A 26,205-nucleotide genomic window follows, 5' to 3' on the forward strand; every position below is an offset into this window, starting at 1 on the left:
TCTGGAAGGGACCACCACTGTGCAGTGTGTTGCCTGACATCTGTTTTGCAGCTTGGCTGTGCACGGTGGTTTATGTTGAGAAAGCAGTGTGTGTATATCATTTTTGGCCCGGGTCCATGGGATTTTGACAGTTGGCTGCAGGCAAGGTAGTTTGATGCAAAGGTTTCACAGGGAGAACAAAGAGTTAACAAGGAGACAGTAAAAAGAGCTGTTCTCTGCAACACTTTCTCTCTATGGGACGGATCTCAGTTCACTAATTTATTTTTGTTTGACATGGCCAGAATAAATTGCTTTGTCCTGATGATTTGTGTGTATGCTACCTTTTTTACCTTTGGGTATTCAACATTGGAACTTTATAAACTTTGGTTTAGCACTAAAAACAAATGCTGGGAAGGTGCATCTTCTCAAAGACCTACAGTAACTACTTCATTGCTGAAGAGGTTCAAATTATGCATAGGAGTGAAAGCTTGTAAATGTCTGCTTCATACCCAGCTTTACTGCAGAACGATACTGCGAGGGAGTTCCTGACAGATAGTAAAACATATTTGAAATGTGTCCATTTTTTTGTTTCTCCTCTTGCCATGCAAACCCTGCTTCGCGTTCCCTCGGTTTTATGCGACGCCACCATATGGAATTTGGTTCAGCTCTCCTCGAAATTGTGTTGAAAGTGTAATTTGCCACGATGATTTTACGTCTCAAATGGCCCTGTGTTCCCTCTAAAAGTGCACCACAGCAAAAACTGGACAACAGCTTGAGAAATTGACGTTGCTTTAAAACTATTTTTTGACAATCTTTAATTTATCTACACGAAATGTGTTGTGCATGCCAAAAAGCATTTATCATGTCTGGCTTGAATATATCAAAAGTCGGAAACATTACAATTGAGGTTAGAAACATTGCTTGAGTTTGTTACTTTGTTTTGGTGTTTGGCCTGACACATTTGTTTTAAAGTGTGTTGCGGATGAAAAGAGATAATTTTTTCTTTTAACTGTTGTTTGCACCTAAACCACTAATCTGGTTCAAACTGTTGCTATAATTGGATAGGTCTTGAAAAGTCAATGAGGCATATTAAAGATTCAAGCATGAACACCAAAACTACAAACAGAGTTTCATTCCTTTTCTCACGGTAGGGATTGTAGTTAAGCACAGGAAGCTACTTGTACAACTTTTTTGCATTGTTTGATTTATTTGTTGAATGCTTTGCTGATGTAGTTGTTATGATGACTCAAGGAGGATCTAATTCATTAATTCATTAAGCTAAATAATTAATAATCTAGTTAATTTCTATCAAATTCCACCCAAAAAAGTAATATACAGCACAGCATATTATGAAAACTGTGAGAACAAAAAATAAGAACATAGGACGTTTTTTAAAAGTCCATTTATTTATGAAAAAAAACTACAATACCTGTGTTACAAACATTGTGCTATTGGCAAAGCAAACCATATGTTTATAGTTTAGAGGAAGCAAAATCATAATATAAGAAAATACAGAAATTATAATAAATGCAACACTTTCATTTCTGACACAGAAAAAGCCAATCCTGTACCACGCCAGGCTCACTGGCTGGATTTAATGAGTGCTCAGCACTCTATTTTCAAATACAAAAAATACACTTTCATTCAGCAAAATGTGTATGAACATTGGACCCCAACAACAATAAAGGAAGAGCTTGGGGGAAAAAGGCACTCTTAGGAAACAATTCACTGAATTTAAAGAACCATACATTTTGGGATAGTTTCTTGAGTATAAATTACGTGAGTATAAAAAGCAGGCAAAGGTAGAAAAGTATGATGTGACATAATGTTAAGTCTTGCAGCTTTTTAAACTTTGACACAGCTGCTTCTCTGTAACTATACGCACACATACACAGTCAGAGCATTATGAGAGAGACGAGACATGTTCCTAATACCTTGTGGACCATGTGTGGACCATTAAAAGATGGTGGTTTGGAGCATTTTGACAATAGTATTCATGATGTAAGAAATAATTCTAATATTTATACAATGCATAATGTGTGTCCAGCACAGAAAGAAACAACATATTCAATTATCAACGCTTTAACATTGACCTCACATTGTTCAACAGTGCATCTGCCAGCTCTGAGCTCTATCCGATGTTTTGAAAATATCTGTGCTGGGGTGGGGGGGATAGAAGTTATTCAGACATAAATATCAAATTGGATTAATAGGGTGAAATAAGAGTTGAGATTTAGATGAAGATTTCTTACTCCTGTGAAACTGTTCAAATCATTTATCTGAGACGCAATTTGTCACAATCTTTCACAAACAGACACACACACACACACACACACAAACACACACACACACACACACACACACACAGAGAGTCTTTAGTATATTAAGGATAAGGCTGTAAATAGTAGATGTGCTCTCTTTGTAGATGACAGTTTCAACGGCACAGTCCAATTGTACCAGGAAATAAAACTGGACAAACAAAATGGCCGAATTTGATTGTGCAGCGGAAGTTTCTCAAAACTTGGTCTGTTGCTTTTGAAGTAAACTTATTACTGTAAATGCATTGAAGACGTGGAAAATGTAATGAGATTACAATTAAAGTCTATGGAGTTACTCTAAATGAATCACCACTGTTTGTACTCTAGTTTTTTAGCTTCCTGGAGAGGGCCTTTTTTAGTGGCTGGCTCCTCTGGTCCTGGGTAGTGTCCTGATCAGGGTGAGTTTGGGAAGTCTTTGACTCGTAAAGCTGTTTGAGGCTGAGGATCTGCTGCTCCTTCGTTGTTTCTCGTTGGGCCTGGCGTAGCAGACGTTTCATGGTCTTCACCTTTTCCCTCAGGTGGTTGTTGGCTTTCTCCAGAGAGCGCACCTTCTGGGAGAGAGTCCAGACCTTCTCCTCTTCCTCAAACAGAGCCTTCTGGACCGCAGAGCACAACAACTGTGAAGATCAAATACATTCGAAATGCGAGGGAAAATGTGAGGAACATGTGATTGAGTGGACTGCAGGCAAACATGACTAACTGTGACCCATTTGAATACTGAACTTTCACATATTGATTCAATACTTTACGTTACTTGCGTGAAAAAAGCAAGCATCAGCATATATTTTGCAACATTCCCAACAGATTTTCATCTCCCTCTGCCTTTTGATTGAAATCATATGCAGAGTTTCATCCCATACCTGCTCATACTAAATACTAGTATCATATTAGGTTTTTTTGTTTTGTTTTGTTTTTTACATTTATCACGTAGCATATGTTTTCGATACTGGGTTTCCTTTGCACATGAGAGAACACTTCTGTCATGCTCTTTGGGCTGACAAGCAGAGCCAACAGCTAGTAAGTCTTTTGGCATATTTCACTGTTTATGTATGAGCGAGATAAAAAAAATGTTTGGGCTGCTTGTAGCCTAAAAATAAAGAAAAGCGAAGGCAAAAAAAAGTCGAGGAATTTATTAAGTCTTATTTTAGGTTAAACCACAGTTTATTTAATTCAATTCAAGAGTTGCCATGTTCTGCAAGTGAATTATAATGTTCTGTAAATAAAGCCAAAGACAACACACACTGTTGCTCCAGGTCTAGGGATCAAGGTGTCTCTGAGTGAGGAAGATTGGTTACACAACATGCTCCGCCTGTTTCAGCAAGACACCAACTAGAGATGAAACCCAACATGCCTGTCAACTTGCAACAGATGATCCAAAGGCCCAGACCTTTTCCTAGGTCAAAGAATTAGCTCCAGCTGCCTCTGACTGTATGCTTGTCTGCCTGAGTGTGGATTTCCTCCATAGATCCTGATGCATCCACATGAGACCAGCATGAAACACTGATGTATATTCCCTGCCATCAGAAAACAACGGCTGAGGGTTTTGAGGAAATGTTAAAAATGTGCTGCTGGCTGCCGGCCCACATCACTGGTTAGTGCATTACTCTCTGCAATATTATCCGTGGATGTTTTTCCATGTGCTCTTACTTATGTCCCATAAGGGATTTAAAAGGGGTATGAAACCTTATAATGCAAAAGATGAAGTTTAATAGCAGAACAATCTAGTTATGTAAAGAAGCGGGCAGTGGCGGACTCAGGCTGTCTGAGGGCCACGTACAAAAGAATTAAAAGGGAACAGCTGCATGAAGTGGGCCCCCAGTGTGCAGATTTTTTTTGCATCCTGTTTTATCAATTATAAGGCCACCCTAAAAGGCCTTTCATCACCTCTTTTCCACTTGAAGGCCACCCGAGTGGGCACTTTAACATGTTTAATCAGTTTTCATCATGTCTTTCTGGTCATCACAATACAGCTAGAATTACAGGATCACATATCACACGAAAATCCATCTTTTCAGGCTTTAAGTAATGTATTTGGGTCAGAACTTCCAGCTTCCCAAACCGATCAGCGCCAGTGAGGAGCTACTGGCAGCTACAGGCGTGGTTCAGGTGTGTGTGATGGCAGCGACGACAAAACAACAATGGCCGATCGTAATCATTTTTAGAGGAAAAAAATTAAGGCTTGCCCAATTTTTGGTCACTTCAGTTTATTATACCCGAATACATGGGGAAGTGGGGTCCAGGTTGAAAAAACATTAGATACCCTTTAACAGGACAGAATAATACATTAAGATACAGGCTTAATTAAAGGAGTGTAGACCACTGCCCTTATAGGAAAGCAGTCTTTCCTACATTGGTTTGGATATATTGTTTCAAAAGCATTAATCACTCATCAGGGCAGGTTAAGTGTGGGCCAGAGCATAGATGAGACATGACATCACAAGGGCCACCCAGGGTTTTGTAGATAAATATTGAATGGTTATTAAGTCTCTCAATAAGGGAAGGCACATTGAACTTATTTATCATATAAAGTGCAGCAGTGAGTATTTGAATTACCTCCAGTGTTAAACATAAGATTTAAAGTTTTAAAAGAATCAAAATGCTTGTGAACATGTACAGTTGCATATCCATGAATCATATCTTCATAATGCTTTGTACAACTCATGGGGAAGCATTGTTTATGTTTTGTTTTTTGGCACAATTTAACAACAATCTTGTTTGAAATATTCATAAATATGCCATCATGTCAGATGCCAAGACACTTAAGAAACTTAATGTGAAAGAGTGTGAAAGGATGAAATGCATCTACTGTAGACCTATATATCCCAAAAATAACATATATTTTGTAATATTTGCACTACTGATCTGATGTCATTCTTAAGAGCCGTGTATATATTTTGTTATTTCTTAATAGCTGAATCAGAAATCCGGTATGTTGTAAACTCATACCACTGGCATGGAGATAATTTGTCAATCAAAAACAGAAAAGTATGGTTCAAGTTTCCAAAACACTGATTCATACATTTCCCACAATGCAACTTTGTTACATAGCGCTTTTGTTAGAGCCCCCCAGCGTCTTTCAAACTCAAGATCCCCAGTCTTTAATAGGCCCCAAAATGGATCCATGGGGCACACCCTCGGTACCCATCAGGATTGTATCCAGTCTGATGTCATCCTAACCTAACTGTAACATAGACAAAACAAATCTTCCTTTGTATCCAGCCATCAAGTCAGGGTAGTGTTCACAGCCCTTCAAAGCTAATATTTCTGCATTAGTGTTATTATTTTATTATTTTATTCTAAGCAGTTTCCCACATTTTAACGGTCCGTAAAACTGTGGGAAACTGCTTGAAATAATGTTTTTATTGTTGATACTGTTATACTGATACGGTATTACTGTAAATCTGAAAATGACATCATGCCATCTGATTAACTTTGACATTATGTGATGTCATGATCTGTTGTGATGTGATTTTAAGTTAGTAACAACAATAGTTTCAAAACAAAGTCTGTTTTAATTTAGCCGGGAGGAAATCTGATCATGAGAATGATGTAACGAAGCAGCATTTATATCTAAATGTTGTTGTAATTACAGTAACGGGTCTGACCCAAAGGTTTGCTGTTAATGGCAATACAAACCATGTTTTCATTGTCTTATTAAGCTGAGCTTAAATTCATTCAAGGAGACTTTGACAACTTTATAACTTATTTCCTAAACTTATCACCTGTTTTGAGGCTTTACTTTCAGTTAAACAAATCCGTATCGGCCATGTGTTCACAAGCCAATCATTGCGGGACATCCCTGCCTTAAAATCTGTTCTCTCCTCTGCGGTTGTCAGTTGTCATTTCAGGAAGAGTCCCACCCTCCTCCTCCTCTACTTCCTCAAGTCATCTTAGCAAACAGCACCCTGGCTCTTCTTCCGGCTGTCCGATCTGTTGGCTCCTTCCTTCCGGTCTTTGTGCTCCTTAACCTCACCACCAGTGTCTAGACTCCATTGGGGGATATGTCTTGGTTTCTATAACCCTTTAAAACATATTTTATCTGATGGAGTATAAAGTAATCTCCAAAGACTTTGTACACTTCATGTTGTCTTTCATTTTATATTGTTTATATGTAGCTTACTAATGAAGTTTTGCATGTCTGCAACAAAGTCTCTCCTGATTGAACTAGTGGATTTGGGCTTTCATGAGTAGTCAGCAAATGATTGGAAACAGAAGAAGACTGACCTTAATCAGGTGGATTAGGCCAAATGTTTAGATTCATTAAAGGGGATAAAGCCGTGGTGATTGACTGTAAACCATTTATATACTGACACATGGGTTCTGGGACAAGATTTAAGAAACCTGCACTGTCGGGGCGCATCAGGTGTTAGCATTTGCCAAATGTGTTTTGTTCCACATGCATTAAGAACATATCTCACTTGCCAGTTTCTTTGTTGTATTCATTTGAAAACAACAGGAGGTAATATTGAATCATTTTATGTGTGCACCACAGTACTTTGGGCTATTGTGGCTCACTCCACTCTTTTTATCAAACCATTTGTGTAGCCATTGTAAATATACATGATTAACATTAACTGCTTGTGAGAAAGGCACTTCAAAAGAGGAAAACAAAACTAGGAACCATGAAATGATGGTAGTTCTGATTGACTACGTACCCGGCTGTCCTCCTGAGCCTCCCACTCCGGGGTGTAGTTATGAACCTGGGTTTCAGACGTGCAGTTGGCAAATTGGAAAAGGCTGGAAAACATGCGGTGATTTTCTGCAGTGTCAGGGAAGATGGGGTCCTGGAAGTTCACTCCGTGAGGGATGATGTTGTAGTTCTCATCCATCCTGCATGGCAGAAAAGGACACAATTGTATTTATACAAAAAAAATGAACGTATGACTGTGCATGTGTAAAAACAGAAGCAGATGCACACAACCAGAAGTCATAAACAACAATAATATGCAATACTTATTATTCATGTCATCAGGATTTTTAATTTAATTTAATTTAATTTAATTAAAAAAGAAAGTTGTGTGCACAGCCTGGTCTTGCAAATTCCATCATTATCTGGATCAGTCAAGCCAGCAAACTACAAGCCAAATGGATTTACTGTGCATGTTTCATATCTTCTCCTACAATGTGAAGTGTGTGAGGGAAGGAAGTCTTGAAGCAGCGTGTTCCCATACATCTGGATTCCATCTTGCATCCCTCAAGGGACTTCAAAAGTTTGGCTGTCCTTTTCAGTGACGAGTGTGTGTGTGTGTGTGTGTGTGTGTGTGTGTGTGTGTGTGTGTGTGTGTGTGTGTGTGTGTGGTTGTGTGTGTGTGTGTGTGTGTGTGTGTGTGTGTGTGTGTGTGTGTGTGTGTGTGTGTGTGTGTGGGACCAGTGACCAGGAGGTCAGAAGGAGTGTGGGTCAAAAGAACTCGTCTTGAATGATGGAAACATAACTAAACAGAACACAAGAATAAACTGGGTACAGCAATAGTGACATAAACCCCCTTTGTGTATGTAATACATTTTTGTTATATGTTACACTGCAGCACAAATGCACATCAACACATTAAAAACCTTGTAGTAGAAGTAGTAGGTATCATTTCTTTACAGTGAACTAATGGCTCAAACACAACTGTCAATCTGTTTTATTTAAAGGTCCTGAGGGACATCCTTGGTTCTCCATGCTAGGCTCTGATTTGTCCTCTCCTGGGAGATTATGCTCATGATGGATTGGAAAGACTATTTTGGTCTGAGATAAGTGTTGTTCTTCTATAACAGGAAATTGACATCCACTGGAGATTGCGATGAGAACTTTTTAGTTTTGGCTTGCTCATACAGCGTCTGGGGCTCAGTGTCGCAGAGCTGCCACAACAACACTCCATTTGAAACTCTATACAGGTCTGTTTTAGGTTTATGACGGGGAGTCTAACATTCGCGAGAATGCCATGGAGCTCATTTCAATATTCATGAAACTTGTGATACCTATATACAAGGTTTAATACCAGTAGCTTCTTAAAGAATTTAAGGAAAAGTTCAGACAGTTTGGGAAATCTTATTTGATTTTGTTAATATGAAGCAAAAACCAGCATACCTTTAGCTTATCACAAAGACTGGAAACAGGGTACACAGCTAGCCTGGCTCATCCCAAAGGTAACAAAAAACACCTAGCAGCACTTATAAAGCCCACTAATTATGCAAAAACGACAAGTTGGACTATATGTATTAGCCTTCTGAACTATGTTTTATTTCCCATAAATCGACAATAAAAATAAAAAAGAATAATTTTACACCTCATTAATCCTGCAAGGGAAATTACAATGTTTTGACTCTGCTGTTAGAACACACATTACACACAGGGCTGAAACACACACACATGCTCAGTACCTATATTTGCACCAATGGAGAGATGTCAGAGTGAGGGGGCTGCAGCTGTAGATGGATAGGAGCCCCATTGGGGGTTTGGTGCCTTAATCAAGAGCACCCTGGCAGTGCCCAGGAGGTGAAATGGCACTTTTCCAGCTACGAATCCACCACCATACTTTGGTCCATATGGTGGACTGGTAGCTGGCGAGTGCTTTGTGGGCTAAAGTATGTTGCAAAGGAAAATGTGCATTAGTGTTCTTGGGGAGTTGATCCCTCCATTATATCCCTAGGAAACACTGACATAAAAATCTCTGCTTTGGTTTACTGGAGCAATCATTGCTTCTTAATTATCATCAGGTCTGTATGTAAATGCAACCTTGTTGTGACTTTAGCTTCAGGGAGTTTCCGATGGTGGTCGCCAGGCTTATTACGGGGATAAGGTCTGGATGTTTTGCCATTGCAAAATTGGGCAAGAACGTCATCCCTGGAGGTGTAATGAACTAAAACCAGTGAAATCATCTTTTTAAGTCTTTTAGCCATCACCAGACATACACAATGGCACAATGTGAGTGTGATTTTGTGCATATGATGCATAACATATGCTACAAAGAATACTGTGGTAGCTGGCCCTGCTGCAGACCCTCATGTGGGACAGCCACACTTTAAACTTCAGGAATGTTTTTCAGTGCCCCCTCTAAATATATCTAACTTCTGATCTGCATGAGACAAAATATATCGGTAAGGCCTGTCAGCACACGTTCCCTTCATCAAGCAGCAAACTTGTGTGTTTCAGCAAGACAAAAGGTGGTCCTGTACCAACCGCGTTTACCTTCAAGCTGTTGGGAAACGTCTGGCTCTGTAATTACACTGGCTGGAATGCATAGACGTTTCCTGAGTAACAGTGTTGTTTCTGTCAACCACAGACATTTAAGAATTAACGTGCCTCATACTTTTTATAAATCTAAGTGGAACTTTTGGCAGGTTATTAAATATATTATGAACCTGAAATCAATATTGTACCACATGGACAGATACGGGTTAAAAGAGAATATGTGTGGATAGTGCCAATCCTCTGCTGTTGACTGCTGACTGTTTCCTCATTAGACAACGATTGATTGAATCCTCTGAGAGTCCTTAATTCTTTTTGAAAGAGCTCTGTGCACAGATCGGAAGACTTTCTGGTTTTCATTGTAGAGACAGGCCATTTGGAGATGGGGTTAAATCCATGGATTTTATACTTTTTCATACTTAGAAAATAGTACTGAGAGATGTACTGAAGAAATAGCGTTCAATTCAGTGTTACTCCCCCTCTGGCCCCTCCTATTTTATGTATCCTTTCAACTGTTACTGTCCCTAATGAATAACGGCAACAATGCCCCAACATTTTTCCTGCGATGTAATTTCTTAAAAGAAACGAGAAATAGGATTGGATGCATAAGTTGAATCAACTATACTAACTGGATATCTCAAGTTTTCCAGAGAGACTTTACATCACATGCTTAAGATAACTTACCCCATTGTTTCACACGTTTATTGAGATTGAAATATAGTGCTGTCATCTTTGCTGGCTGAGTTTGAGTTTATTATCTGTCTTGTCAACCCTGACAAAGCTGAGGCCTGCTTTTTAAACATCCAAAGACATTTTTCAAGCTTAATCTTTAAGCTCAAACAGAAAATCAGAGACACACAAATGAATGAAGAGGGTTCAAGTGGGTAATGGATGTGCTCTCTGAGCAACAGTCACATTGACAATCTTTTAATATTTTCAGCCTATGAGAAATATCAATTTTAAAAAACCTTACCCGAAGTATTTATATGAGGGCAAACATATATGTGATAACGCCTACCCTAACTGAACAGGTTTATTTATTTGGAAATTAATTATAAAAAATTTACTTTATGTAGGCCAAAATATATTGCATAAAGTCACTCTTCTCATTCTACAATAAAACTAAACGCATCTGTGAGAAATCTTTTTCATGACTGATTTGATCAAAAGGCTATGGTGGGATATCCTGTCTTCTCACCTTAGAAAGAAGTAGTAGTTGTTGTTTTTGGTGACACTGTAGGAGAAGCAGGTGAAGTAGCCCAGACCGGTGACATTGAACCTGGAGCCGGCGGGGACCTCCAGCATGCTGCCCCACGCCTGGTCGCACAGCAGCTCAATCTCTGCAGAGAAAAGCAGCTCGGTATCGGACGGCAGGTCGTTATACACATTGTACGACTCCTTGTGCAGTGCCAACACCTTGGCAAAGACTATGATCTCCGCTAGCTCGGCACGGCACGCTTCTGTCTGCGGTCTCCAGTCGCGGGGGAGCTGACATCCCCAGCTCCTATCAGGACCCGCCACTGCCAGAATAAACACCCAAATAATCCACATGATCCGACAGAGATGAGACGACTGTGGGCCAGTGGGGTGCACCCATGCGCACGATGCCGCTGATGGAGAAAATCACACACAAAAAATGCAGGACTTTCACTCCATGTACATAGTTCCAAAAAAACTGCCTCCACAGATATTTACAGTAAGTTATGTTTTACGCCACGAAATAGTAGGCTACTGGACCGATTACTTCTCTGTAGCCCTTGCTTCCTCCTCCAGCCACATTACCTGCGATTAGAAGATCAATCCTTCCACACCAGCATCCCCTGCAAAAAGGGTGCCTCTGATCTTTGAAATGAGCCCAGGGGGGTGTGCAAGTGTGTGCATAGGCCTGTGTGTGAAATGTCCGAAGTAAAACTAATAATTATTATAGACCAATAAATACAATTAATAACAGGCTACAGCAAATCGTCCCGCGCCAATGTTGTGAGATTAGGTAGCATTTAATGTAACAAAAAACCGTTGTAAAAGTCCCTACTTCAATAATGTGAGACTAAATTAGGAATAAATCAGTAGCGCCCTCTAGGGCCAACATGAAGACATGCTCAGTGGAGTGGTCTTTAGAGACCTTTTCCATACTTTGGCACACTCCAGGCTCTATAAAGAACATGTAAATGCGCAAGACGGCTGTCCCATAATGTTGAGCTGGTGCTCTGGAATGGTTGATAGGTTGATATGTTTATCAGCTGACTCCAATAAAAACCAGGCAGAAGAGAATCCTGCCTGAACCTCAGAACACAGGTACCTGAGAGTCACGACACAGGGAATATAATGGCATGTAAACGAACCCGTATAATAAATTAACTCATACAAAGTTTGTTTTTCTGTTTGGTTTGTGAGAATAACATACAACACAAACCACATCTTATGTGTGTATTAAGTTAATTAATACTGTGAAATGTGTGTAACCATTATGTGTGTGTACAAAACTGCAAGAAACAAATTACTCACACAGAGTCAAAGTTTCAACAAATTTATTGGTTTATTTGACAACTGTAGTAACAACATCATCAGTAAAATTGTCAAAACACTATGGAATTACTACTCAGATAGGCACAACCTGTTGGCAGTTATAATGGGGTTCCCACATAATAAAGCAAGTGTGTGGAGATGTCTTGTCAGACAATTAGGTAGGTTTAAAAGACACCTGCAGAACTTGGTTGGATCACAAACAATGGTGGACAAAATATGCGTTACCGTGAGGGATAGCCAGGGTGCTATCATGCTTAGAGTGAGTAGAGAAATAGCTGAAAGCTGAGTTAAAAAAAGAGAAACATCAGTTAAGTCCTATTATACATGGGTGGCAGTTATTGAAATGATTGATCTGTATGTTTTCAGACAGCAGATATGCCAGTGACATAATGGAGCAGAGTAGAGCTACAGAAAACAATCAAGGTACATTCTCTTTTTTTTACTATGCCCAACATGAATATGAAAATGCACGTTGACCATTCTTTTCAATGTTCTCGCTCTCTTTCTCTGTAGTAAACCCACAAATAACAAGGGTTGTGACCCAACCTCCTGTCTTACCCACTCCTCAACCTCTATTCACCCAGGGCCCTACATCTATTCCTAATTCCAGCCTATAGTTCCCCCCCCCCCCACCCACACTCCAGTCCATATACAGCCAGCAACCATCACCACTCCTCAATCACCTAAACACACCTTTGTATTGGCTGTGTCCCATCTCAGATGTCCTGAACTGCCTGCATTTTTTACATGTGCTGTGCAGTACATGGCCGCTCAGACAGGTGCAGGTACAGGTGCCGGAAAGACCATGGCGTCAAGTCCGAAGCCCCGGATCACCAGCAGTCACACCAGTGGCCAAGTCTGAGGTTAAGGCCTGCTGTGCTGCAGCAAGAGACTGAGTGGCAGGCTGCTAAATGCTAAGTTTAAAGCTGTATTTCTCAGGCAGATAACTCGCATTTGCGATTTGGTTTGGCGATGTCAGGCAATAACATCATTGAATGTAGGCAAATTAAAATAAAAAGTTACACTGCACAGTTGGAAATCAGTCAAAAAAGAAAGGTTTGGCTGTGTAGGGTTCGGAACCAATACACACTGAAATCTAACCAAACGTTTGCATTCATTGTATTTCTATATTTGTTTATTAGGAAAACGGATAATGTACTAAAAAATATTCAAATAACGACTCTCTAAGCTGAACAGGAATTTAGATGTTACTCATAAAGGTTTGAATACTTTAGTAAATGTTTTGTGTACAAAATGGCTCCCATGCAGTCATGGTACATTTAATATATATAAAAAAAAATGTATACAATAATGTAATAAAGAAATACACCTCTAGGTGGCAGCAATACCAAGCATACATGTTTTGCTTCTCTTCACTCAACTAGATGATCACATTGAATGCATGATTTGCAGACCCTTCAAAACAAGTAAAGGCATTACCATATATACATACATACATTACCCTGAATCACATAAGGATATTCTAATAATTATTTCATTGTTTAAAGCCCATTGTTTATTTCATTGTTTAATTACTTGAACTCTGAAATGATCCACTGTACTTGAATACAACAGTGGTAGTTATCTGTGTGCATCCATGTCCCTGAAATGCTTTTTACTAACATAGCTCTGGGGAGCTTCCTCCCTGGAGTCCTTGTGTTTTTGTTTGCCCAGCAGTTTTCCTTGCATTAGGATGGCACCTAAATCATGGCTGCAGCTGTCGCTGTGGTCCCACCCCACACCCTGCTATGCCCGACTAGGCTCTACAGTGCAGCTTCGTCCTGCTACGCCCTGCTACACCCTGTTACGCTCTGCAGGGCCCTGCTACACCAGGAACTACTACAACTACTATTTTTAGCCACAGTTCCATAATCTTTATTCTGACTATTATTGCCACTGTTCATCACACCCCCAACCGGCACCATCAGACACCGCCTACCAAGAACCTGAGTCTGTCTGAAGAATCTCCCTCGCCACTTTCACACTAGTTTTCCTTGCCACTTTCACACTAAATGCTTGCTCTTTGGGCAATTATTGGAATTGTTGGGTCTTTGTAAATTATAGAGTTTAGTCTAGACCTACTCTATCTCTAGAATGTCTTGAGATAACTCTTGTTATGATTTGACAGAAAATAAAAATTCTATTTATTTAACATTGTATTTAACATTTTAAATACATAATTACAATTTGTACATACATCATTAAAATAGTAAACTCGTTCCAAAATCTATTCTGAGGACTTTGCACTCCACACACAAACACACACACACACACTTCTCGTCACTCTGACAATGCCCTTTAAAACACACCACAGATATTATGTATTTTCTCTCCTCACAATCACACATTAGTTCTCCTTACCACTGCTGACTTGTAATACAATACAAATCCACCCAATGTCTGTTGTCCCCTTGTGAGTTATGCAGGGAGGGTGGGGTCGGGGGGATTTCTCAGGTGACAAACACAAATTGCCAGGAGCTACAAGGGGGCAAACATTCACATGTGTGAGAGATGAAGAGTGTGCATGAGGAGATGGCTGCAACACTGCTGACTATGATGCTCATGATCCCTTACATCTGCCAGGGAGGTGAGATGTTTTTATTACACAACATGACTAATAGTTCATGAGAAAATGCAAGCTCTCAGCTATTATATGATGGGAAATGAATGTATCTGTGTGTCACCTGTTTATGCAATAGCGCTGCTGACAAAATCAACAGCGATGGACTTCCTACAAAAAATAAGAGAGAAGCGTGAATCCGAGTGTTTTCCTGGAGGCTGCAGCTCAGAGGTCAGCGAAGCCGGAGCACTGATGGAAGCAGAGGATGTAGGATATGTAAGTTTTTTTCGTCATTTGGTCTGTGTTTTACATTTGATGCCCATAGGGGGATTCGTAAAACAGACATTTACCTGAAAAATAGATTTTTATACATGTCTTTTTTTTTTAATGTAAATCCTTCATCCAGGATGCATAGCTGTCACTCTCTGAATGACTAAATCAGGGTTTAGTCATTGTTCAAAACCTGGAATTGCTACATAATAGATATTATTTTTTAGTGAAAAGTAATGATATAAGGTAGTGTCATCATCAGCCATTTTACTCACTCTTACAAACTTACTCAGGTGAAGATTTTTGATAAAACACTTTAAAAAAACAAAAAAAAACATTTCAAAGCACAATTCGATTGTTTTAGAAATATTCTGATTGAATCTTTTTAGAAGTACTCTGCAAGTTCTTATTTCAGTAACTATAGACAATGTCAACATCAAGGTTTCAATTAATTTCGGTTTAGCTGAGTCTCTGCACCGATGGAGATTCTAGCCACATGAAATGAATGAAGACCATGTCCAGAACTTTGACTCAAGGCTTTAGAAGCACTCCTCTGTTCGACAGGGATAAGGTGTAACTCAATCATGTAAATCACTCAGGCGTTTACCATTACTGTGTCCTTGCATACCAGGCTTGCAATGAGAAGATGTGAAGGCAGGCCATTAACATCAACTTTGTTACTAAGTGCACCTGCTGCAAATATCAAGTGACCAGCATAAAAGCCAATAGAGAGGTGGAATGTGATCGACTAGGATTTCTGTCATGTTGCAGGACATTTATGTTGTTCCTTTGTATCACATAAAGTCATGCCATACACCAATTTACTTTTCAAGAGAGACCTCATGGATATTATTAGCTATCACAGCTTTGTATTGTTGTGTATTATGTATGTTGTTTAAAAAAATATAATATACTACACTTAAACTATAAATATATACACATATACACTCAAACTATAAACTTCTTCATAGGAGGAGAGTTCCAGCCTGCTGTATAACGGTGCTGCTCACAAAGAAATAAACCATGTAAGTTATAGTTTGTGGCTGTGAATCTAAATGTCATTTTGTTGTTTTTAATACATAAATAAAAGTCATATTACACAAAATGTTTATGAATAAAACCGTTAGAACACCTATGCCTAAACACACATTTGTCTTGTAGCAGAGCTCTGGAGAGGAAGCCGTAGTGGATGAAGGATCTGGGATGTAGCCAAGAGGGAGAATGCAATACAACACGTTGTTGTTGTGTCGAGAGATTATATTATTATGATTTGATTAAACTTGCATGCTTATTATCCTTTTGTTTAAGTTAAAATAATTAAAAGTGTGATAAAGATTGTTTTATACGTCATCTCTGGTTGTTATTGTTTTAGGTTCAGTACCTGATATTGTTACTTGTTAAAGCTCAGTTACTGTGTCTTTTGAGTTGGAAATAATAATAGTAAGGTAGGTGTCCAGTATGTAAGAAAATTGAATTGAGGATTTCTTGTAAACACTGTTTCCCTTTTGTACAATTTTAAAAAGAGTTTTAAGTTTTAAGATTTTAAAAAGTACATACATATTTGATTAATTTAGTATATTATTGAATCAAAGATTCAAATGAACATTTAAATGAATGTATGCATGTTGGCTCATTTTGTCTCATTAAATGACATGGATGGATAATTTAAGGACTGTAACATTAAGAGTCTTCATAAGACTGGGCCACCATGAACTGCTTCAATGCTCTTATAGCTCATTGTAAGAAATTGTTACTTAAATGACTTGCTAATGCTGTTACAGAGTGTGTACAAAATGAATCATTTATCTCTTGGGAGTTTGAGATTTTTTTCAGAGGGTTGTAAACCAGTCTATGTGTAGTCATCTCTTTGCAATGTGGACCTGTGTGTCTTGTATGTTTTTTTTATTGTTATAATGTTGGTATTAGTAGTAAATCTAATTCAAACAATCCAGGGAATTAGCAGTAACCCACAGATAAATGGCTTTAACAACTCACTTACTGCCAGGAAAATAGCTCAGATCGTGTCCTGACCTGCAGCCTGTACGATATATTTCAACTGTTCTGTAACACAAAGAATATCATTGTCCTCTGTTTTGTTTCAATTTATAAGTCGGAGGAATTCACACTATCAAGAAAAGTGGTCCAGCAGTTTTGCTTCTTTCTCCAAGTAGCCTATTTCACATTTGAAGAACTAAATCTACAGAAATATTTGTGTCTATGTAGACTATTTAAGTTTTCTTCAGGTTGAAGTTGTGAAATACGTGTCGAGGAATGCTCCTAACTTTAAAAATGTACAATGTAAAGTTTTTGTTAACATCAGGTTCCCATGTCACATGCTGATCACGGGCTTTATGGTCGCTTTTTCCTAGCTCGAATATCTACTGGACAGTTGACCTATAGAATGAATAGAGGCGCACTAGACAGATTTAAACCGTTACTCTTCTATTTAATGACATATCTGATTTATTTTTAAGTAAAAGCTCCCACTTATGTAAGAATTAAATGTTATGCTTTGACAATTGGAGCTGTGCATGGAGGGCGACAGACTACTGCCTCTTTAATGCTGCCTTCAAGTTGTCATCGTAAGCGTATTGTTTTACTCATCAAGTTGTACATATTAATACTTTCTAATCTAATGATAACAAACTGTACCAGATAACACGTCACGGTTATTTTATATTTTATTTAGTAGTACAGAGTTACATTGTGCATGATTACACGGTGAATCAAGAATAATACAATCAGAAATAGGCTTACAATTTAGTTTTTGTAAAGTAATTGTACTAAAAGTTATTCTATATACTTTCTTATCATAATATTAATTTCCATCACATCTTGGTACACCGAGTAAAAAAAGAAAATTCAAATTTTACTGGTTTTATTTAGTACATTAACCTCATATCTCATTTGCATGCGTATGACTTCTCCCATTTCCGATAGCATTGGAAGGCAGCATTCCACGGCAGTAACTGTTACTGCTTGACACTTTAGCTTACAGACAAGAAACAGCGTCGTTGTCGTTCAAAGAAGTTTCCTTTCACAATGTAAGTCTATCACGTTTATAAGAACCGTTTTTCAAAAATCAGATGTTATTTGGTAAAACCTGCCTAACATACCAGGTACTTTGGTGACACAGGATCACAGAATAAAACAACGCCCAAAACTTTGCAACTAGCTAGCTAGCACGCAACAAGTGCTAGCACTTTTCTTCAATTATCTGTCTATTGCTAGCAGGGGTTGAGAGTTGGCTAAGCTAGCTAGCTATCTATCTAACTATCGCAGCGTTACATTAAAGCGTGGTAACTCATGCCTACACAAACTCTTAAAGTCCATTTGCTAACGTTAATTAAGTAGACAATTAAAGGAAACAAGCTGCTGTAGAGGACAGGCTTGTATTACGTCCGCAGTGGAACTTTAGTTAGCCAATGAGCTTTAACGCTAGTTAGTTTAGCCTAATTTCCTCTGCTTTGTTGACCTTCTATATAAAAACTTTAGCTAGCTATATGTAACGTAATGGGTTGAGCGAGCTACCTACGTGTATACCATAAATACCTGTCTACATGTGTATACGTTCAGTTAAAAACAAGCTGAAAACATTTCGTAGTTTAGTTGTAGTTTTAAATAGTGCAACTGTAACTGGGAGTAACTAGCTTCAATTTGAGCAAAGTAACGTTGCAAGTAAATAATTAGCTAGTGGCAACGTTATGTCAATTTAAAACAGGAAATGTATCTATGGCTTACGCACGTTTTGTTTTCAGTTCGTTAGTCAGTAATTGTATAAATAAGAGAGTAACGTTAATTAAAGTGTTTCACCTTTGACTATAAACGCTTCCACAAAATAAAAGAACGCAATACGTGACTGATGTGTTATTTTAATCTAAATCCTTCTTTTATTTAAATGCCTCTTCTGTTTAGTTTAATTTGTTAAATTGTTTGGCTGGAATGTAAGTGAGTGTATCTCTCACCTAACATATATGCATTATGTAAACGGGGGGGGGGGGGGGGGGGGGGGGGGGGGGGGGGGGCGCAGCTGCAGTCGCCTCTGAAATGCTGACAGATGTTTATCTATCTCTAAGCCACTCAGCCCTATGACAGACAGGTTGTATGATCAACAAGCTTTTGGTCAAATTGTTTTGTCCCCTGCCTTGGTAGTAGGCCTGCACGATTCGGGGGAAATATGAATCAGGATTATTATTTTTTTAGCATAGAATTGTTATAACGATTCTCTGCCGCGATTCTTTTCTTACGAAGTCTAATTGAAGCCTATGTTTACAGGCTGGCAGAGACGGGAGAGCATTGCGCGCTATGTATGTTTAAAACTCTACTACACAGAAAGTAGTTGCGTTTGGGATGCAGTTGTCTCGTAAAATTTAATGAGGATCAAGTTCATTTAAAAAAAAAAAAAATGAATCGAGCTTATATCGAAATGTAATACTGAACATGGTGAATCGAGATCGTGATTTCCTAAAGATTAATCGTGTAGTTTAGATTTTTTTGTAAGATTATTTTTTGGGGCATTATTAGCTTATATAGAAATTTAATACTGAACATGGTGAATCGAGATCGTGATTTCCTAAAGATAAATCGTGCAGTTTAGATTTTTTGTAAGATTATTTTTTGGGGCATTATTAGGCCTTTATTTCCCCAGGACAGATGAAGGCATGAAAGGGGAAAGAGAGGGAGATGATATGCAGCAAAGGGCTGCAGGTCGGAGTTAAGCTTGCGGTTGCTGTGTTGAGGAGTGAACCTCTATATATGTGCGCCTGCTCTACCAACTGAGCTAACCCGGCCACAACACATTGATTCTTAACCAAAGCGCTGGTGGTATGCTTGCTCTGGCTCATAATGCTCGGGGATGTACATTTACTGGGAGTTTGGAGAGAGTGGATGGAGTAGTTGACTTGAATATATGGTAACACATCCTTTATTATTGCTGCACTCTGCTTCCTCATGTTCATAAACATATTTAATGGTGTAATCGTGAAACTCAGACCCACCCTCTTTCTTTAATGTCAGGAGAAATGAGAAAGCTAATGTGAGGATTTGTACTGCTCGTCATCCGGGTCTTTGGCCCTTTTTAGTTCTTACTTTTTTTCCTTCCTCGATTAAATATAAATCAGATATTAAAATGTTTGCACCAAGAAGCAATTAAATTTAAAGCTTTGTTTGCCACAAGGGATAATGCATCTTTTAAAGTGTTTTGTGGACTTTGTGTTTGTATTTTGGTATGCATGGGTGTCCCTGCTTGCTATTTGCAATAGCCTAATTGTTTTTCATAATGTAGAGCAAGCGGTCATTATTGGAAATTAAACTCTGACAGGGTGATGCAGGTCTTGATTAGATAAACGAAATATTAAAAAAATAGTAAATAGCTAGTTAAACATCAGTACTGTATGTTCAATATCAGTCAATTGCTGACTACGCTCTGCTGGACAAACAACCTAATGACAACTTTTCCAAATCACTCCAAGCATACGTTCTGTAAAAAAACATTCATAACCGACAACATATACATTGGAACCAATATGTCTATGATAGGCCAATATTGACCCGCTTGCTTTTTATTATCCAGCTTATTGCATGGCTACTTAGTAAATACATCAATAATTTGACACAAAACTGTGATTTAAAAAAAAAAAGAAGGTTTTATTGATTTAAAATGTTATTCCAGATGCTACAATCAGAAGTTGTACTTAGAGTCTAAGCATGTGGTGTAAATTGCCCCACTTGTTTCTTTTATGGAGGCATTATCACCTGTAATATAAGCTATTGTCTTTCTTAAAAGTGTGACCATTGCAGAGCATTACTGTCTCATGCCAGATGGTGGCAGTAGGTAACTACTGTAAAAAGGTTTGTAGGGACCGAGGAAAATAGGGACAAGGAAACATGTCAAGGCTGAAACCCAGAAATAAATAATTTAAGCAAACAGTATAATTTCCTTGTTGTAGTTAGCATGGTTTATATTTTTGTCCTTGTTTAGAAACAATCTTCCCAAGTTGTTATGACAGAACAAGCTTCAGGAAATTAAGAATTCAGAGGGATGTTTGCTGTCTGAGAGGTGTTGGGTGCATGACATCATTTTACTCTTAAACAGGTTTCATGCTTCTTGCATTCAGCATGGTTTCAATATACTGCAATATTTTGCTATTAATAACCTTTTTTCCAACTGCTTATTTTTCCCAATTTCAAATGATGTCCCTAAAAGGAAACTTTGTCAACATCTGTTTTTTCTAAAAATATACATTTCTCTTTGTTCATATCACTTCAATTTTATTGCTGCAAAATGGGATTGTCAAGCAGACAAACTGACCAACATATATATATATATATATATATGTGTATATTAAAAGATTGATACTTGGCGCGTCTGTATCGATACAGTATTGCCACTTAAAATACGATACTATGCAGAATCAATTTTCTCTCCTTTTCCCCACCCCTACTTATCACCAGCTGTTATTAGTCATATGTGTCATGATAGTTTAGATGCAGATTAGGTGACATGCTATGCAAAATCCTTTTTTGTGTAATCTCGCAGAAGGCTAATATCTACACTTAATTTTCATAATTTCACCAGGTCAGCAGCCGGTCCAGAAGGTTCTGATGCAGCGTCAGGCAACAGGCGCTTGCAGCAGACCCAGGCCCAGGTGGATGAGGTATGATACGTCTCTGATTGCTGCCTTCTCTCCATCTTCAGCCACTCTGTGTAAAGGCCCTGACACACCGAGCTGACGGTGGCACTGTGGCATCGCCTTATGTCGCCGGACGTCGCCCTCTGTCAAATCTTTGTGCTTGAACACAACACAGAGACTAAAACTAAGGGCCAACTACCACCTAGGTTTGGCACCTGCGTGTAGGCCTGCACAATTAATCGTTATAAAATCGTGATCTTGATTCACCCTGTTCACAATTTAATTTTTAATTAACTTTGATTTTTTTTTTTTTATGACTTTGAATCTCATTTAATTGTACAAGCAAACGGCATCACAAACGCTACTACTTTCTTCTGTGAGTTTTAAACATAGACTGTATAAAATAGGTTTTAAATTACTCCCAAGCGCTGCAGTGCTCTCCCTTCTCTGCGTTGAAGCCTCTGTGTTTACAGGCTTGTGGTGATGCGCATGGTGCCATAGATGCCAACAAAATCTGTTTGGTACTGACAATTAGTTTAGTTTAGTCATGGTCAAAAAAATCGTGGGAGAGAATCAAATATCAATTCTAAGCAAAAAAAATGGGGATTCACATTTTTCCCTGAGTCGTGCAGGCCTACCTGTGTGAAAGGAAATAACTCTTCATGCCAGCAGGTAGCGGTAATCTATAACTTTCTAAAAGGAAATTAGGTCAGGTCTGATCAGATGAGATCAAAAATGGGAAGAGTTTTGTGTGTGTGCTCTACAGTCGCTTGTTTGCTTTCCTCACTACCAATTTTCAAGCGGAACAGTGAATTGGCTATTCCACCGATGCCGATTCAAAAAGGCAGTTGAAAGACGTAATTGAAAGACGTTGCCTAGCAATGGTGCAGGACACACCTCAAAAACTGGGGTGACGGTCGCTCTCAGGCAACAGCTTCCTTGTTGTCAGTGCCTTAACTCCCTTTTCCTTAATGTCTGTCTGAAGCAGAGATTGCATAACACCTGACAGCAGTGTGTCATGAATCACCACAATGTGCTCTTCCTTCAGATGTCAGCTCACATGCCAGAGAAAATTGATATTCAAAACTACGTCATTGACGCCATCAGGAACAATTGGCTGCTAAGTCTCACCCCCCCCCCCCCCCCCCGTGGTTTTGTTCTTAATCGTTACTGTTCTCTTTTTCAGTTTTGGCCTTTTTGATGTAAGTCCCTCCTAAACAGAACTTTTCCCTTACATGTCACAAACAAAGCCTCCGATTGGCTGCCAGAGAATTATATAATCACTGTTAGTGCTACCAGGGCTGCCAGAGAATTATATAACCAATGCTACCATGGTTATGTAAGACCTGCATGGGCCTGCACGCTTCTCTCGATGCTGCCAGTCTGAGAGGAGGGGCAATTGGGAGATTTGTGGATCAGTGGATCATATGGGTTATGTGTAGTCTGCGATACTGTCTGTGCACACGCACATGCATGCCTGTCATGTTCTAACTCTGTCATTAAGAAGAAGTGTGTATTACCTTTTATTTACCTTTTTACAGTGAGGCGGGACTTTGTTTTTGTTGTTTTGTTAGGTAAAATTATTTGAGGTTACTCTAGCATCTATTTACAGTATTGATGACGTCATTCTTTACGTACAGTATACGTGCATTTCCAATGGATTATCTCTAAAATAGTTAATTAAGGCAGTGCTTAGTTGATCTTTAATTAGGTGTAGTAAGGATTACCTAAAGGCTCTGACACACCAGCCCGATGGCCGACCGTCGGCAGAAAAGGCAGTCAGACTGATCAGTCGGCTCCCCGAGGTAAAAAAAAAAAGTGCCTTGAACACACTGAAGCGACGCCGACTTGAGCATATGTTTTGCGTGTGCACAATACATAATACGTCCCCATAACCGCAGACGGCACTAATCTGTGTTGTTGCACAAAAAATGAAAACCGGAAATAATGGAACATCTCTCTAGACGTAATAAACAGAGAACGCTGTCGTCAGTCCTTCTTTTCATAGGAGAGTGTTGATAGTAGTCAAGTAGGATCGTTGTCATTACTTTCTGAACGGAAGAAAATACAATTCCTTGTAAGAAGAAAATGCTGCTGTTGTCATCTCCAGTTTTCTTGTGCACGGATTCCCTAGTCAAGGTCTAGCAAACCACCAATCAGATTAGTCATTGAGTCCGACTGCCCACTGTCCAAATCAACAAGTCAAATTGGCCAAAAAGAACGCTGACGGCTCCTCCGACTGACAACGGCACGGAACACACCGTACAGACTTGAGTCACTGACCTCGCCAGACTGTCCGATGGCTGATAATCGGGTTGGAATGTCAGCGCCTCAATATTCAGATCCAGCACACCAAGGGACAGTCTTTTAAAAAGTACTGACAATAAACCCAATCTTTTATTCTCGTTTGTGTGTGTGAGCAGGTTGTGGATATTATGCGTGTTAACGTGGACAAAGTGCTGGAACGTGACCAGAAGCTGTCTGAACTAGATGACAGAGCCGACGCCCTGCAGGCTGGAGCCTCCCAGTTCGAGACCAGTGCAGCTAAGCTGAAAAGGAAGTACTGGTGGAAAAATTGCAAGGTGCCTAAACAAAAAAAAACACACCCTTTTTCCCACTGGAAAGACTAAATCAAATCAACTAAATTATTAGCTGATATAAAATGAACTCCTTACAAGAAGTCTCCAGACGGGAAGTAATCTAAATCATTTTGGTCTTAAAGTGAAACAAACAAAATTGATATCGTTAAACAAAATGTCAGTCATTGAAGTCGATGTGTGTGTCACTGAATTTGCTGTACCATTACCCCTTGCAGATGTGGGCCATCCTGATAGCTGTCATAGTGATCATCATCATCATCATTGTTAGTGAGTATCAAGCCTGTGGTTAGACGAGCTTCTCGTTGACACTGTTGTTGCAGTTTGTGTTATTTCAGATGCTCAAAACTGTGATTTTCAATTAATTTCAGTTTGATCTGGATTGTTGATCTTGATAAGTCTTTCATCTAAAAGGTTCCTCCCTTTTTAATTCACAGTTTGGAATTACTCTTAAAACAGCAACGAGAGGAGGAGTGAAGGAAACGAAGGAGAGGAGCAACATACATAATTAATATCTCAAAGGAAGATGTCACATGATTAGTGGCTACTGTATTTCACAATGTTTTTCTTCTGACAGGGGTCTTCATTTCTTGGCCTGGTTTGCATGGGTGGGTGTGTGGGTGGGTGTGTCTGAGTAAAGGATTGTCACAATACCAGTTTTACCCTGCATTACTACATCATACCAGACATATTTACACTTGAATTAGAATTCAGTTGCACTTGCCAAAGAAAACAGAAACATACAAAAATGACTCAACTCAATCTCAACCAAAACCTGTTTAAATGAATCCTCTTAGAATGCGTGACAAAGCACACACACATGCGCGCGCACAGGCACACACACATACGTGTACATACATACATTAACCTCAGGACATCAAGTAAAGAATGTTGTTGTAAACTCTCCTGAATTTATATAGACTTTTTTATGTTTTATTAATAGCCATTGACTTTGTGTGCCAGGCTAAAAGAAGTGCCTTTGAGGAATTGCTGTTCTGTTAGTTAACCTAGTATTAGTCACCCTGCATATCATTGAAGAGATGCCCCTTTCCAACACACACACATTTGTACTTTTCATAAGCCAAAATTTTGTTTTTCTTATTTAAATTTTCTCTTTTTGAATGGTCTTGTCATTTTAAGTTTAATTACAGTTGACCATGGAAGACTGGGATCCAATGCCTTACTCTATTTATACACAAGGTTATTTGCTAATTTCTCTGCGCAAGACATTTGAATTCAGATTGAATTAAGGGCAAATTCATTGGTCATCCGGCATCAAATAAGCTAACCGGTAACACACTGTTGAACCACCTGATCGTACCTGTCATTGTCAATATTCTTGTCAGGTAGGACAGTAAAAACTGTTTAGAGAAGTGTCTTTATGTTATGACCTACTGCCTTACAGCTACAGTAAGGTTAGAGAAACTGCTATGAAGTTTTTTACACTTCACGTGGTGCTACACTGGGTTAAAAGTGGCATATTGTTTCAAGCAGGTGTTCTCAAGGACATGCTAGAAAGTTTGCCTTTGTGATATATTCAGGCACAAAAAAATGAGAAAATGTAAGACTGGACAGATGTCTTCATAGGTTTCTCCAATGGAGAACAGCCAAAACACAGCCCGCCTTATTGATCATATACAAATGTGTAAAGTAGTGCCTTCAGAATGCTCCAACTGTCCAAACAAATACTTTGCTGCTTGCTTATTCAGCTGAACTCATTAGCCTTTAATAAAGTCTTCTGTTAGTCATACTGTCCTTTTTCCCCACTTGATTGATGCAAAGTACTTCTCACATGTGATATTTTAGTGTTATGCCTCTAACAATAGCTTTTTGCAATCTATTAAATGTAGATCTAACCTTAAGAAGACTGTGTAGTATTTTTTCGTTTTGGAGATCACTGCTGCTCAACATCATGCATTCTTGTGTAGAGAAAAACTTTGTTGGGCAATGACAGCGTTATATACCAACACTGGATGATTGCATTCTGTTGCCTCCAACTCTATTAAAATAAATGTATTTTAATGAGGAAAACAATTTGGGATTACTTTGTTCATTCATTTTGCTTTTTCTGGAATTTCATAGCTGAAATTACAACTGTTGATGTTGCATGTTTCATTAGTTTTTAAGGCATTAGCTGTTTGACCTTCACAAT

At 38.9% G+C, this 26,205-nt stretch overlaps 2 protein-coding genes across 2 annotated transcripts; one reads left to right on the forward strand and one right to left on the reverse strand.

Annotated features, from left to right (window-relative positions):
* Nucleotides 1-1,372: 1,372 nt before the first annotated feature.
* ccdc3b (coiled-coil domain containing 3b) lies at nucleotides 1,373-11,124 on the reverse strand. The gene is made up of 3 exons (XM_034869405.1): nucleotides 10,667-11,124; nucleotides 6,953-7,127; nucleotides 1,373-2,914 (listed from the first exon to the last, which is right to left on the reverse strand). The coding sequence occupies exons 1-3, from the start codon at nucleotides 11,017-11,019 to the stop codon at nucleotides 2,621-2,623; spliced, it is 822 nt and encodes a 273-aa protein (XP_034725296.1). The 5' UTR covers nucleotides 11,020-11,124; the 3' UTR covers nucleotides 1,373-2,620.
* A 6,625-nt stretch (nucleotides 11,125-17,749) lies between these two features.
* On the forward strand, nucleotides 17,750-26,087 carry vamp3 (vesicle-associated membrane protein 3 (cellubrevin)). The gene is made up of 5 exons (XM_034869410.1): nucleotides 17,750-17,868; nucleotides 21,402-21,480; nucleotides 23,880-24,038; nucleotides 24,272-24,323; nucleotides 24,491-26,087. Coding segments are annotated over exons 1-5 (309 nt in total). The 5' UTR covers nucleotides 17,750-17,866; the 3' UTR covers nucleotides 24,508-26,087.
* Nucleotides 26,088-26,205: the final 118 nt, after the last annotated feature.

The sequence above is a fragment of the Etheostoma cragini genome, chromosome 4, assembly GCF_013103735.1.
Source record: "Etheostoma cragini isolate CJK2018 chromosome 4, CSU_Ecrag_1.0, whole genome shotgun sequence".
In the NCBI taxonomy this organism is placed as follows: Eukaryota; Metazoa; Chordata; class Actinopteri; order Perciformes; family Percidae; genus Etheostoma; species Etheostoma cragini.